Below are 15,178 nucleotides of genomic sequence, written 5' to 3' on the forward strand. Positions count from 1 at the left end.
AAATTAAACTCAAAAATGCTTTTTTTCATTTCAGTATTGTTTCTAACAGTTAAAAAAGAAGTCAAAAATCAAATGTTCATCATAAAAAATGGGAAAATAAGCAATAACATAATGGTACTATGGAAAACCATCCATCTATTAAATACAAACTGTCATTTTCATGCTTGTTTAAAGGAGCCAAGGAAAAGATCTCCAAAATTATTTTTTTAAAAAAAGCATTTTGCTGAAAAATACATGTAATTTTTCCCACACCTAATAATACATGAACAAACATATTTTAAAAGATGGCACATGTATTGAAAAAAAATATTTATATATAGAAATTCTCTATATACCTGAATTTATCTACAGGAGCAAAATTTTGCATATGTAGTAGACATAAATTATTCAGAGTATATGAAACTTTGATATTTTTTCTAAATACACCTGAAATCTTGAAGTATTTTACAATAAGAATGTATTATATACTTTTATAATAAGACATCTTAAATTTAAACAAAATAAGAAAGGTAATTTCCTCTGTATATTATTTAAAATATGAGCTGAGGTGACAACTATTTTCAAACTTGCTGAGCAGACAAAAGAGGCAAACAGTTCATTTAACCAATTTGGGGCTGAGAACTATTATGAGGTAGGTCATGCCGTTCATTGGTGATAAGCAGGCGAATTAAAATAGAAGCCAAAGTCCTGGTGACTATTTAAGTAAAATTATAAAATTTTCTGTAAAAAATAGTCCAAATCAAAATGGATGAAATGTTCATTACAAATGTAAAACTTAAGTGTCAAATTAACTTTGAGTTCTCCTCTTACATACCTTTGCAATTGCTCAAATATGACACTTTAGAAACAACATGGATTTAATATATTTGTAGAACCTGAAAGATAGCAGATGTAACGAAATCTCGTTCTATGTTTTTCTTTCTATAATAATAAAAAGGCCACGTGTGGTGGCGCACACTTGTAATACCAGTGGTTGAGAGGCTGAGACAGGAGGATTGCACAGGTTTAAAGCCAGCCTCAGCTACTTAGTGAGACCTTGTTTCCAAATAAAATATAAAATAGGTCTGGGAGTAAATTCCAGAGGTAGAAAAGCCACTGGGTTCCACCCTCAGTATCAAATTTAATAAAGCAATAAAAAGAACTATTTTATAGCTATATTCTACTTTCTAGAACACATGCATCATAAACTGCTCATTTGGGGCATTTTCTCCTGATTGATGATAGGATGTTGGTTTCATTAGTTAAAACAAAAATCTTTGAAATGCTATTCTTGCCATTATGTCGACTATTTTATTCCAGGTAGAGTTGTACAAAATATGGCATTTTAGTTTTGAATTTTAAATCTCTAATTATATGTTATTTTTCTTCATTTCTGTATTTTTTCTTCTTTCCTTGAATTTGCAAACACTCTGAATCCCAGTCCTGGTAACATCAATGCACACTAACAAATATAAAGTTATCAGTGTGTACTTTGAGAATAAGTATGGTAACTAAAACAGTATAAGAAATCACTGGAGAAGTGGAGGTCAGATCTGGCCAGGAGGAAAGGGGGAGGGGAAAGGCAATCACACAAGTTATCCATTAACTCATTCATTCATTCACTCATTCATTCAGTAGTTAGTGCCCAGAGAACTGGCTGCATGCCAAGCAAACATCCTTCAATGCAAGGTACCAGTTCTGCTTATCTTGCCAGATGTGTATGAGAATCCAAAGACTGAGTGGCAATCCAAATAACAACTTTATGATTCCTGACTGATTGGAAGAAAGGGACTTCCAGAACTAAATAAAGTATAGAACAAGCCGAGTGTGGTGGCACAATGCTTGTAATCCCAGCATTTGGAAGGCTGAGCCAGGAGAATTGTGGTTTGTGGCCAGCCTCAGCTACTTTTTGCAACTCAGTGAGATCCTGTTTCAAAATAAAGAATAAAAAAAATAGGGCTAAAGTTATAGCTCAGAGGTAGAATTCCCCAAGGGTCTACACCCAGAATTGCAAAAAGAAAAATACAGAACAAAGCATAATCCATTTCACAAATATTAAAATTCAATGAGTAAAATATTGCACAATATTATTTTGTGTGTACATACATGCGTGTATGTGCGAAAGTGGTACTGGGGATTGAACCAGGGGGCATTCTATCTCTGAGTCACATCCCAGACTTATTTTATTTTATAATAGGTTCTCTGGAGGTTGCTGAGAGTCTCCTTAAATTGCTGAGGCTGATCATGGCTTTAATCTACAGTTCTCCTATTTTGGCCTCCCAAGTACTGGATCATAGGTGTGTTCCACCACATCTAGCTGTAATTCTATTTTTTAAAATAAAGGGCAGAACTTTAATGTGCCTTGAGGTGATGTTTCCTTTCTTTTAAAGATTCAGGGTCACACTCCTGCTCAGGATGTCATAATTATTTTGTATACTAACTGCATTCAACCAGGGGATTTCAGAGGTAGCAGCTTGGAAGAAATGAAATGTCTGAAAAATCACAGATAATAGAACTCTAAGCCCCTGGGATATATCCAGTGTCATATCAGTCAGTCCCAGAGAAAGTGAATGAAGAAATATCATGGAACCAGGTTCAGGAGCTAGATTAGACATGAATTTACAAAGAGAAAAGTAATATATTTGAAAGTAAATGTGTATAAAAGACAACTTTTAGAGATGATTATGTCTAACTACTTTCTTAGAAATTAATTTAATTTATAAATTAAAAACTGTATGTTCATAGTTTAAAACACAGTATTTCGATATATGTGTACATTTTAGGATGACTAACTCAAGCCAATTAATATAACTAGCTCCTCACATGGAAGCAAATTCACTAGCCAGTAAGGAAAACGTAAATAAATACAAGTTGGAACAAAGACACAAGAGAGTAATATTCATTCTCAACAAAATACAGGAATCCTGTCATCTGTGACCTGGAGTCCATAATGTTAAGTGAAATAATCCAGGCACAGAAAGAGAAGTAACTATTTTTGATAGCCAAGAGAAAATTGATCTGTAGCAAAAAATATACATTAGACTTGATAATCAATATGTATTGTGAGAATATGAAAGATTAGAAATGGCTAACAGTGAAGTGATCAATTAATCTAAAAGTTATATACAACAAATAAAATAACAAATAAAAGTTATATACAACAAATAAAAGTTATATACAACAAATAAAATCTTTTGCACATTCTTGTCCAGAAATAAAAGAATGCTCTACCATTAATAAAGATAGCTACACTTCTTTCCAACCTGGTTATTTGGATGAGAAAACTCTGGTCCAGGCTGTGGCCATTAACAACAGGCAGATTATGCACTGTCCTCTGCTCTCTTCAGCACACTGCTCAACCATGCTTCTCGTTCCTCTACCTGGAAGAGCACTGTCAACCTACCACACAGCCCAGCACTCTGCTGGGACACTCCCAGGGTGCTGGCCAGAGCTGCCACTGGAACACTCTGCCTTTCTCTCACAGTCCATCAGTCTAAAGTAGCTGCTTCCTCCAACAGAAGATTCCTACAGAATGGGTGATTGCAGAGAAGAGAATCTCCTGTGCAAACAGCCATCAGATGTGAGTTTGTCATTATTCCTCCCTCCCTTCCTTCCTTCCTGTCCTATTTTATTTTTTTAATGTGATAAAAACCTTAAAAAATAAGTTTCATAGTGCAGTCAGCCATCTCTATCTAAAGGTTTGGTATCCACAGATTCAACTGACTTCATATTGAATATATATATATATATATATATATATATATATTATTTAATTCTGTCTGTAATTAACAACTACAGACATTTTTATCTTGACATTATTTTCTAAACAACACAGTTCAAAACTATTTACCTAGAACATAAGTTTTATTGAGCATTATAAGTAATCTAGTAATGAGTTAAAGGACACAGGATAATGCACATAGTTTCCATGTAAATACCACACTTTTAATGAAAGAAACTTAGGCATCTCTGGATTTTGGTGAAAGAGCTAGATCCTGAACCCAACCATCAGTAGATACTGAAGAATAACTGTAAATTTGATTGAGATGTCTAGTTGAGACTTTATTTTACTGTGAGCAGAAAATACATTTTTCTAAGAAGAAATAACATTTTTAGAAATGTTCTTTGAGTGACTTTCTTCCCAACATGCATCTCCATCTGTTGATCTCTCAGTCTTTCACTGAGCCTTACAACCCTGACTTGTTTCCCTCATTTACTTAGGTCTCATTGAAACATATGACAAAGAAGTATTAATCCTCAGAGGCTTAGAAATTTTCTGAGTTCTCTGAATATCTTACTTTAGTAAGACAAAGTTAGCTCCTGACATATCCCATGCTAGGAGCTTTATGATCTGAATTCAATCTTTCCTTCCTTCATCTCCTGTAAATTTCTTATAAGAAAACTATACAGTAATCATGCCAACATACCTGTTCATTAGGAAATGTGTGACATTCATATTTCTACCCATTTCTCTGTATTAACACAGAGGTTTACCCTTCTTGTATAATATTAACTTGCTTATTATTTTTTTTTGGGGGGGTTAACTTCTAGTTTTTCAAAACTTAGCTATGACTTCTCTCTGAAATCTGACTTCCCAGTCTATATGACCCTATGGAAGAAAAACTTCCATTTGTAAACTATATCTATCTTATGTCATACTTCTTATATTAGCTTCTCAAGTTACGCACCATGAAGTTAAGGGACTTCTACGAGAGCCTATAAATCTGCAAATACTTCCTAATATACACAGCAAAGCATAACCTATGAGTCAATGAAATGAATGAGGCCAGGAACAGAGACACACACCTGTAATTCCAATACTTGGGAGAATGAGATGTGAGGATCACAGGTTTGAGGCCAGACTCAACAACTTAGTGAGATCCTGTTTTTAAATAAAAAATAAATTAGGGATGGGGGTAGCTCAGAAGTAGAGAAGCCCCTGGGTTAAATTGCAAGTGAAGAAAAGAAGGAAGCAAAGCCGGGCATGGAGGCGCACGCTTGTAATCCCCGCACTTGTGAGGCAGAGACAGGAGGATCGCGCAGGTTCCAAGCCAGCCATGCTGGCTTAAGAGATCCTGTTTCCAAATAAAAAGTATGTAAAAAGAAATAGGTCTGTGAGTGTACCCCGGAGGTAGAAGGCTTTCCAGGAACCCCAGCCCAGTACCACACACAAAAAAAAAGAAGGAAGGAAGGAAGGAAGGAAGGAAGGAAGGAAGGAAGGAAGGAAAGAAAAAATAAAGGGAAAAAGAAAGGAAAAAGAAGATTCTAAGCTGCTGAGAGCAGAGATTTTGAGTATGTTTTTCAAGCAATACAATAATTGCAATTTTCCACAATTATCTCCCAGGCTTCTGAATAAAATAGTAATGATCTTACTTCTCCAGACTTTCTAAGTTTATTTGTTCAACTAATTACCATTAAATTTCCAATGTATCAGGAATGCATCTTGAGAAATATAATGGTAGCAGAGATGTAGTATTTATCCAGTACACAAGTTATATTTGATTTGCAAGCATCCATGATGCTGTGATAATAGGAATGCAAAGGGGCCCATGCTCTGTCAGTCAATTTCATCTGACTTTATCCATATGAAGAGACTGGGTAAGATGAAGGCACCCAGGGAACTTTTCGTGGCACCCAAGCAGTCCTGTGGTGTTCCTAAGTGGTGAAGTGCATCTAATGAATCCCAGTGGAGCCAAATGCTATTTCCATTCCTCCTGAACTGAAGTTTGGCTCATTCTTACACTTCATTGCAATGGTCCCTGCTGCTAAAATTTTGAACACAAGAAACATGAACCATACTACAACACAGTTTTGTCTGTTTTATTATATTATATTATATTATAATATATATTATATATATTATATATATTATATATATCATATATATTATAATATATATTATATTATTATTATGTTATAAATAATAGCATGTGATGAAAATTGCATAAACCCAAGTCAAAGGATGCAGTCAAAAGTGGAGCTTATAGGGTGAGGTTTTATGCAAATTTAGGTAAATGATAAGGTGAGAAGCAAGCATTTAAGATGGAGAAAATAAACAGAAATGCCAGGGGGCTGAGAACTTAAGATGGGCCTTCACTTTATAGATGCAGGTTGGTTTAGGAGAACACGAGTGTCTCTGGCCCCATTTAAACTCAAGATCTAATTCCATTGTGTGACCTTGGCAAAAACTACTTACCTTCTCTCAGCATTTCTCATTTTCAGAATTCAAAAGTGAGAAAGTTACATGGAATGTAAAGACTTCTCTGTGGATTAATTAGAGGATCAATAAACACACATGCGCTTTATTTTTATTGGTTGTAAAAGTAGAAAGGAGAAACAGCGTATAATGGCACACCCCTAATGCCCCCACTTCCATTCCCCACACCTACATTCCACACATTATGGAAACACTGACGCCATGGCAGAGCTCAATCCTACATCTCTGTCTGTTATAGTTAAATATAAAATTCCTCCTAAAAAGCCTATTCATTAATGTTTGTTGCTGATGTACTTGATTCATTAGTGTTATAATCCAAGCAGTTGACAAACCCATTGTAATGGCTTTAACTGGGTGGAGAGCCAGGCCATTAGGGTGTGACTGGAGAGGTTCCTGAGGATGTGGCAGTAGGGATTATATATGATTCATCCGCCCCTGCTCTCTTTCCTGTTTCTAGCCTCCGGGATGTGAGTAGTAAAACCCATGTGCTCTTTCTCTCTCCAACTCCTGCCAACATCCCTTAAGATCCTCAGTCCCCAACCTCACATGGACTGAAACCCATACCATAAGAAAATAAATCATCTTGCTCTAAAATACATGGTCAATATTTTAGATTTTAACTGCAATAATACTGACAAGAAGACAGTTCTTTGCTTGAAACAAAAGGTTCCAAATACGAGGAGGCAATTCTATAACCATACACCTACATAGTATAGACATTAGTAATGGCTTTAAAATGAAAAATGGCCATTTTTAAAATTAAGAACAATCACAAACATCACAGATCCCTGATTCATACTGAATTTCTCATCTACATCCCTCTCTCTTTAGGAAAATTTCAGTAATTAATTAATGTGCTTTCTCTATAACTATAGAAAGATTGTGAGTCTCATTACCATTCATCCTTGTCAGCGTCACAATTGCAAAAATGTCCAATGTCCAGGCAACTCTCATCCAGACCACAGCTGCATTGCTGGACTCCAGGCAGAGAACCTCCCCAGTATGGGTGCCTTTCACTGGACCGTCCAATCCACCAGGTAAATGGCACACCATCTGAAAGATCAGACAGTCCACAAGTCAGGTGGGAAGCCCAAAATGGCAGACAGGTTAGCATAGAAACTGAAATGAAAATGTCATGAAGAATATCTGTATTCTTTAGGACATTATTTATAGGCAATATATATATGCACAGTAAGCACATACATGCGTACACATGATCTTTCTTTCCTTAATATTTATTCTTTTTCCTCCTTTTCCTCCTCCTACCTCTCATCCACCTCCATTTTGGTACTAGAAATTGAACTCAGAGCAATTCTATTTTTGAGCCATACAACCAGTCATTTATTTATTTATTTATTTACTTTGGTGGTACCGGGGTTCCTGGAAGCCCTTCTACCTCCTGGCTACATTTCCAGACCTATTTTATGCTTTTTAATTTTTGGAAACAGGGTCTCTTAAACCAGTGAGGCTGGCTTACAACCTGCACAATCCTCCTATCTCCACCTCTCAAGCATGGGGATTACAAGCACGTGACACTATGCCCAGCTTATTATTATTATTATTTTTATTTTGAAACAGTGTCTCTCAATGCCTCAGCATTATGCTTAAGTAGATCACCCCAGCAAGTGAGTCCAAGTTACTTAAAGGTAAATTTGCCAGTGCTGGCCTTGGGTCTAAAAAGGGCAAGAAACCTGCTGACACCTCCCTCCATAAGCACTCCCCAAACTTCTCCTCCCAGAAATTTTAGAATATAGACATACAGTCAAGTTCTATCTCATCTCTGATTATTTCTATTTATAAACTATCCCCAAAGGCCAGCACAGTAATAGTGTCACTATTCATGCTATAAGTTCTGAACAGCCAATTTCTATATAGTCTCTGGTGGATGTGTTGTTTCTATAAGTTTTGCCAATTTTTATTTGATATCTTACTCTCCCTAAAATTCCTATTAGTTTCTCAAGGCTCTTTTTCATGTTCACTCAATTAACATTTTGTACCAGTGAGACTTAATAGTCCCCTCTCAATGTATGACAATTTGTTTAAATATTGAAGATGGTTTTAACTGACTGTCAACAAACAAAGGAAAAGAAAGGTGATAGAGAGAGAGAGAGAGAGAGAGAGAGAGAGAGAGAGAGAGAGATTTACACACATATGTGTGTGAATATGAAAATTGGAGAGTTATTGCTGACTCTTTCCCCGATATGTCCCACCTTTGTTCCTCCATCCATGTAGAATGTCAGAGAGAAAATGAAAATGAGAAAGTTGAAGGTTAAGAAGAATATTTGACTTGCATTAACTCACAAACTCTAATGACATAGAGGAGAATCTGAAAGAATCTAACTCTTGGCTATAATTTTTGATTATTGTAGAAATTGATTCCTTTTTCTCCTGACCAAAGAGAAAAAACTTTTATAAATAATAAAGCATAACTATAAAAAGTGCATTTAAAAATAATCATTTAAGTTAAGAAAAAAGTTTCACTATAGAGAAAAAATTCTGGTGCTGAGAAGAAAGTTATGGTTCTAAGAAAGATGTTTCCATCCAGAGAAAAAATTCTGGTGTTGAGAAAAAAGTTTTGGTCCTAAGAAAAAGTTTGTAATCATAAGAAGTCCTGAGAAGGTTTTTCTAGTCTAAAAAATAAAATTATGATTTTGAGAAGGTAGTTTTAGTCCTAAAAAAATGAAGTTCTTGTTCTGAGAAAGAATTTCCAGTGGTAGAAAGAAGTTCCAGTACTAAGAAATATGTTCTGGTCCTGAGAAGGAAATTTTGATGCTAAAAAGAAACTTCTGGGCAGAAAAAGAAGTTCCAGTCCTAAGAAAGTTTCAGGGTTAAGAAAAATTTCCAGTCCAGAGAAGGAAGTTCTGGTACTAAAAATGAAGTTCTGGTATTAAGAAGAAAAAAAAAAACTTTCTATGAAGAATGTCCCAATTCAGAGAAAGAAGTTCTGGTCCTAAAAAAAAAAAAAAAAAATGTTTTCACCTGGAAAAGGGAGTTTCAGTTGTAAGAAAGATCTGATCAAGGATTGAGTTCCAGTCCTGAGGAGGAAGTTTGTTACTAACAATGAAGTTCCAGTGTTAGAAAGAATAATCCAGTCCTAAGGAAGAAGTTACTGTCAAGACAATGATGTTCTGGTATTAAGAAAGAAGTTCTGAACCAGTTGTAGTGGTGCATGCCTATAATCCCAGTGCCTGGATGTCTAAGACAGGGACCTGATCACAGGTTTGAAGACAGCCTTATCAAGTAATCTTATTCTCATAAATCTAGAGAGATCCTGTTTCAAAATAAATCTAAAATAGGACTGGGAGTATAGCTCAGAGGTGGAATGCCCCTGAGTTCAATCTCCAGTATCAATAGAAGAAAGAAAGAAAGAAAGAAAGAAAGAAAGAAAGAAAGAAAGAAAGAAAGAAAGGCAGGAAGGACGAAGGAAGGAGGAAGAAAGAAAGAAAGAAAGAAAGAAAGAAAGAAAGAAAGAAAGAAAGAAAGAAAGGAGAAAGAAAAAAGAAAAAAGATCAGATCTTCATTGGAAATTATAGGACTTTTTCTGAGGCCATGATCAATTAGCGGCCTCTTGTCACAAACTAGAAATGCTTAGCGTTGGGACCAGTGCTATGGCCTATAAGCTCAAGAGTTTCCACCAGGTTCTACTATTGGTCAGCAGGATACTTTGGAAGAATTGCTTAATCTTCAAGTTTTAGTGTCCCCATTCATACATGAGAGTATACTGACTGAACAGAAAGAACATGCAGGTGCATTGCCATGGGTTGCTGGGCTGCAATGAGGTCATCTCAAAGGCTATGTGCTTTCTAGGAGTCTTCAGCATCCTCTTCTCATTCTGCAGGGATCTAAACATTATGTACAAAGTGATACCCACTTTCTGGTACCCCCATACCAAAGAACTGAAGCAACTGAATGGACAGACACCACCAAGAGGATGGAGGAAAGCTCTGTGTAGTTGCAGCACCTGAGTACTGACTACCTACAGGACTGGACAGTGACCACCAGAGGATGCCCATGGTGGGCGAGGAGGAGACCTGTAACAGGGTCCTGACATCTTATTCTGAGGCTGCTGCTTTTCCGACATTATGACTCCCAGGCCACTTTGTGTCCACCAGCTGACTCCAGGATGGCAGAGGCTGGCCCATGCTCTGGGAAGTCACACCAATCTTTAGCACCAAGAGATTTAAGGGACCATCTCAGCATGTCACCCAGTTTAAGAACACTGAAATAAGTGTCTGTTTTACCTGAGGTAGACATGCCTAGTATCTTGAACATGCTTGAGAGTGGTGGATATCCCCACCCACTTTGATATTAAATTATTAAATCAGTGGAAAACAAAAACAACAATTTAAAAATATATTAATTTAGCTAGGTGTGGAGACACACACCTGTAATCCCAATATATTGGTGACTGAAACAAGATCACAGGTTTGGAGCCAGCCTCAGAAACTTGTAAAATCTGAAACTTATGAGGATCATGTTTTAAAACAAAAAAGTGACTTCCAGGAAGATGGTGACCAGGAAAAGCAGTGTTTATAGTCCTGCTAATACTTGATCTCTATTGCCACAAAATCAGCACTTTATATAGCCAGAATACACTATCAGTAGAGAAATAAAATCTATAAATACAAAGGACAGAGAATAAGAAGACTAGAAGAACAACCAGAGAGCAGAATAGAAACCTGCCCATCTTGTGATGGTGGGTGCTGCACTGGAGCCATTTTGCCTCACAGCACCAGGCTTCAAAGATGAAAAGGTAAACAAGGAGCTAAAGCAAGAAGTTGTGGATCATTTGATTTTATGTAATTCAGCAGCTCTTTCAGTGTAAAGACCATCTAAAACTTCCAGCAGCCAAGCTCATCACACCCTCTAGAGATTCAGAGCAGAGCTCAAAACCAGAAAAGAAACATGTCAAGGGCATGGCAAGGATGTGGTGGTGGTGCCATATTATGAGCAGCTGTGGCAAGTTCACCATGCCCATGAGAGCTCCAGACCAGCACACACCAAAAACATAAGTGAAATTGCGGCCCCTACAGGAGAAATCGCAGTGCTGTACCACCCGGGAATAGCACAGCTTTGATAAACTCCCTGGGTCTGAGATCTCACAGTTCAACCCAGTGAAGAAGTAGTGGTGGCAGTGATACCACATCCTATTCTCAGGTCCCTGTGGGAAAACGGCCAGGCCAGCACAGCACCTCCAGCATCTCCTGCAGCTTCTACTAACTCCCTGAGAGTAGTGATGGCTTAGATTATCACAAAATCCAGAGGTCCGGAGCACCATAAGTGAAGTCTTGGTGACCCAGAGAAGAACACAGAGAAGGCACACATTTCTGAAATAATGGGAAGGAGGAAAAACAATGGAACAATGAACACCCACAACCCCACAATATCAGAACATAATAACATAGAAATGCAGAGATCTCCAGAATATCAAATTAGGAATGTAACTGTAGAAATAATACAGGACTTTTTAAAAGAATTTAGAGAGTCTGAAATAAATAAAGGATGCAATCATTGAAGTAAAGGCATCAATTCAAACTATAAACAATCAATTAGACCACATGGAGAATAAAATCTCGCTCCTAGAAGATGATCACTCCAAAAACAAACACATAGTATATAACTTAGAAAAAACAATTAGACAGCAGGAATTGGACACTGAAGAAATATGCACCCATTTTAAGAGAGCTAAGGTAAGAATAATCAGAATAGAGGAGGAAAAAGAAGATGAAACCAAAGGGATTAATAATCCCTTCAAAGAAATAATAGCAGAAAAATTTCCAAATATAGAGCAAGAGGTCAATACACAGGTTCAGAAAACTTACAGAAATCCATTTAGAAAAGATCGGAGTCAATTTAAGATGGATAAAAGACTTGGAAATCAAACCAGAGACCTTGAAGCTCCATGAAGAGGGCATACATCCAACAATGCAACACATAGGCACAGATAAACACCTTCTCAACAAGACCTCGAAGGAACAACAAATTAAAAGGCAAATCAATTTGTGGCATTGCATGAAACTGGAGAGCTTCTGTTCATCAAAGGAAACTGTCAAGAACCTCAATCGAGAGCCAAAAGAATGGGAGAAGATTTTTGCCACCTACACCTCTGATAGAGGACTAATATGTAGAATATACAGAGAACTCAAGAATCTCAACACTAAGAAAACAAAGCATCCAATAAAAAATGGGCAAGTGAACTAAATAGACACTTCACAAAAGAAGAAATTCAAATGGCCAATAAATGTATAAAAATGCTCAACATCATTGGCACCTAGTGAGATAAAAATCAAAACTATCCTGAGATTTTACCTAACTCCAATTACAATGGCAATCATTCAAAACACAAACAACAACATATGCTGGCGAGTAAGCTGAGAAGTGGAAACTCTAAAATATTGTTGGTGGTGTTGCAAATTAGTGCAACCACTTTGGAAAACAGTATGGAGAATCCTCAGAAGAATGGGAACAAATCTACCATTTGATCCAGCAATACCACTTCTGGGTTATCTATCCAAAAGAAAGCAAACCAAAGTACCAAACTCATGCATGCGTATCTATGTTCATAGCTGCACAATTCACCATAGCCAAACTATGGAACTAGCCAAGATATCCATCAACAGATGAATGGGTTACAAAACTGTGGGATATGTAAACAATGGAATTTCACTCAGCCACAAAGAAAAACACAATTACATCATTTTTAGGGAAATGGATGAAACTGGAGGACATTTTGCTAAGCGAGATTAGTCAATCACAAAAAAATAAGAAATTGGATGGTATCCCAAATATGTGAAAGCTAAGGAGAAATGGGTCATAGGTGGAACTCTAGATAAAAAAGGAAATCCTGTAGAGGAGCAAACAAGGCAACCTAAATGAGGGGATGGGAGGGGGAAAGAAGAAAACTCTCTAAAGCACACAATGTACTTAACCATATTGAAGTCAACCACTAAGCCAAGCGTGGGAAGAAGGGATGGGAATGAAATGATTTGGGAATTGTGTAGGAGCTAAATGGGCGATGCGTACATGTATGTCCACACAAGTCTTTTACTCCATTATGATGTATGAACACAATACAGCAATAAAATTTTTTTAAAAAGTACAGTAGCAGTACATTACAACTTCTTTAACTCAAAAAAAGAAAAAAGGATACAGGACTGAGGGTATAGCTTAGAGGTAGAGTGCCCTGGGTACAATCACCAATATAAATAAATAAATAAATAAATAAATAAATAAATAAATAAATATTCACTCATTTAATAAATATTTTCTATGGCTTTATAATCTTGTATACTATTCTGTAAACTTGAGGTAAACCATAGAACAAAGCAAAGCAAAGAAACAAACACAATGTGCTGTTATAGAATTTACATTGTACAAGCAGAAATCCATAATAATGATCATTAAATAGTTCAGTATTTAGAAAGGACAAGTGTGAAAAATTATAGCAGGTTAGGGACTGTGCCACAAGGACAGTGCTTCAGACAAGGGAGCCAGTTGCATGGAGGCCTGAAAGGAAATAAGGGCGCTGTCTAAAATCCATGACCAAGGGTTTAGCACCAACTTTCAGAACATGGAGGAATTTCTATTAGGAAACAAAAGAGATGAAGGGAAGAAAACAGCAAAAGAGAACTTGGATTGATCTGGTTAGAAACTGAGAATTCACTCTTTGGTTTCATGTCATAAGATATAAAATAGTATGGGTTGCCACAGAATTGTAAAGATAAGAAAGACATTTTTGGTTAAACACAGTAGTGTCAAAGAACTGGCCAATGAAAGCCCCTGCCTGGCTGGCCATCCCTGAACACAGTATACCTCGAGATAGGCTCAGGTGTCCCTGTCCCTGAGCCTGCTCCCTGCTGCTTCCTCACTCTGAGCATCAATCTAAATGGACAAATGGGTGAAGCTGGAGGTGCATGCCTGGGTCTCACTGGAAGAACTGAAGACTTGGCTTCTGACTTCCATGCAAAAGTAACATTCAGCACACATTTCCCTAACAGAAAACACTGTTGAAATATGATGGGCAACATGTGAATATAACATTATCAACCTGGATACTTGGTATTGGAAGAGAGGTAAATCAGAAGGTGGGGGGCACCAAGTACTATGTGAATGTATGCCATTGTCAACATAATATATATTATTATGAGACTATAATGCACCAACAATAATGAAAAATTATGGGCAAGCAGGGACAGCACCAATGTCCATATGCTGCTCACCAGACTCTTAGTATCAATTAAGGGTTCACATGCCAAATCTCTGAAATCTTAGTTCATGACATCAAATGGGGATACTTATCAAAATGCCTACCTCTTTAGATGTTTCAGAGAAAGAGAGAGAAAGAGGGGAGAGAGAGAGAGAGAGAGAGAGAGAGAGAGAGAGAGAGAGAGAGAGAGAGAGAGAGAGAGAGAGAGAGAGAGAACTCCAAGAGAAGGTAGGCAAGGGAAGACCACAGTTTTGCTGTTTTTGTTTTGGTAGTACTAGAAATTGAATCCAGGGTCATTCTGCCCCTGAGCTAAGGTCCTAGCCCTTTTTATGTTTATTTTGTAAAACTGGGTCTCACTAGGTTGCTGAGATTCTCAGTAAGTTGTTAAGGCTTATCTTGAACCTGAAATACTCCTGTCTCAGCCTGCCAAGAACAGGTATATGCCACCATACCCAGCACCAGGTTTGCTTTGACAACAAGAAAGTTACTCTGTTTTGACAGGAAACTGAATGGGTGGAAAAATTGACCAACCCTGTAGCTACCTTCTGCAACATAAGCCAGGCCACAATGAGGGGACACATGCATGTTTTGTGATTTCCAGAACTGAGAAATCAGGATTTTAAGGGAAAGCTTTCCAGCAAGGAAGCCACGCACAGTCCCAGCACCAGGTACTGTAGGACTTCCACTGAGAAACCCAGGCAAAGATTAGGGAGGACAGTGCAGAGACCCTGCTTCTAAATAAAAAGTAAAAAGGGCTATAGGTGTGCCTCAGAAAT

General features: G+C 37.2%; 1 protein-coding gene across 2 annotated transcripts in view; it reads right to left on the reverse strand.

Moving 5' to 3' along the window:
• Positions 1-15,178, reverse strand: part of CNTNAP5 (contactin associated protein family member 5) — a gene marked incomplete at both ends in the record, with an annotated part of 1,017,925 nt that overhangs the window by 163,367 nt on the left and 839,380 nt on the right. For both annotated transcript variants that reach the window (XM_080690368.1, XM_080690367.1), the window contains one exon: positions 7,093-7,249. In XM_080690368.1, the coding sequence (XP_080546494.1) occupies positions 7,093-7,249 (157 nt within the window). The remainder of the gene's footprint in view (positions 1-7,092; positions 7,250-15,178) is intronic.

The sequence above is a fragment of the Muscardinus avellanarius genome, assembly GCF_963383645.1.
Source record: "Muscardinus avellanarius genome assembly, chromosome: 2".
Taxonomy (NCBI): Eukaryota; Metazoa; Chordata; class Mammalia; order Rodentia; family Gliridae; genus Muscardinus; species Muscardinus avellanarius.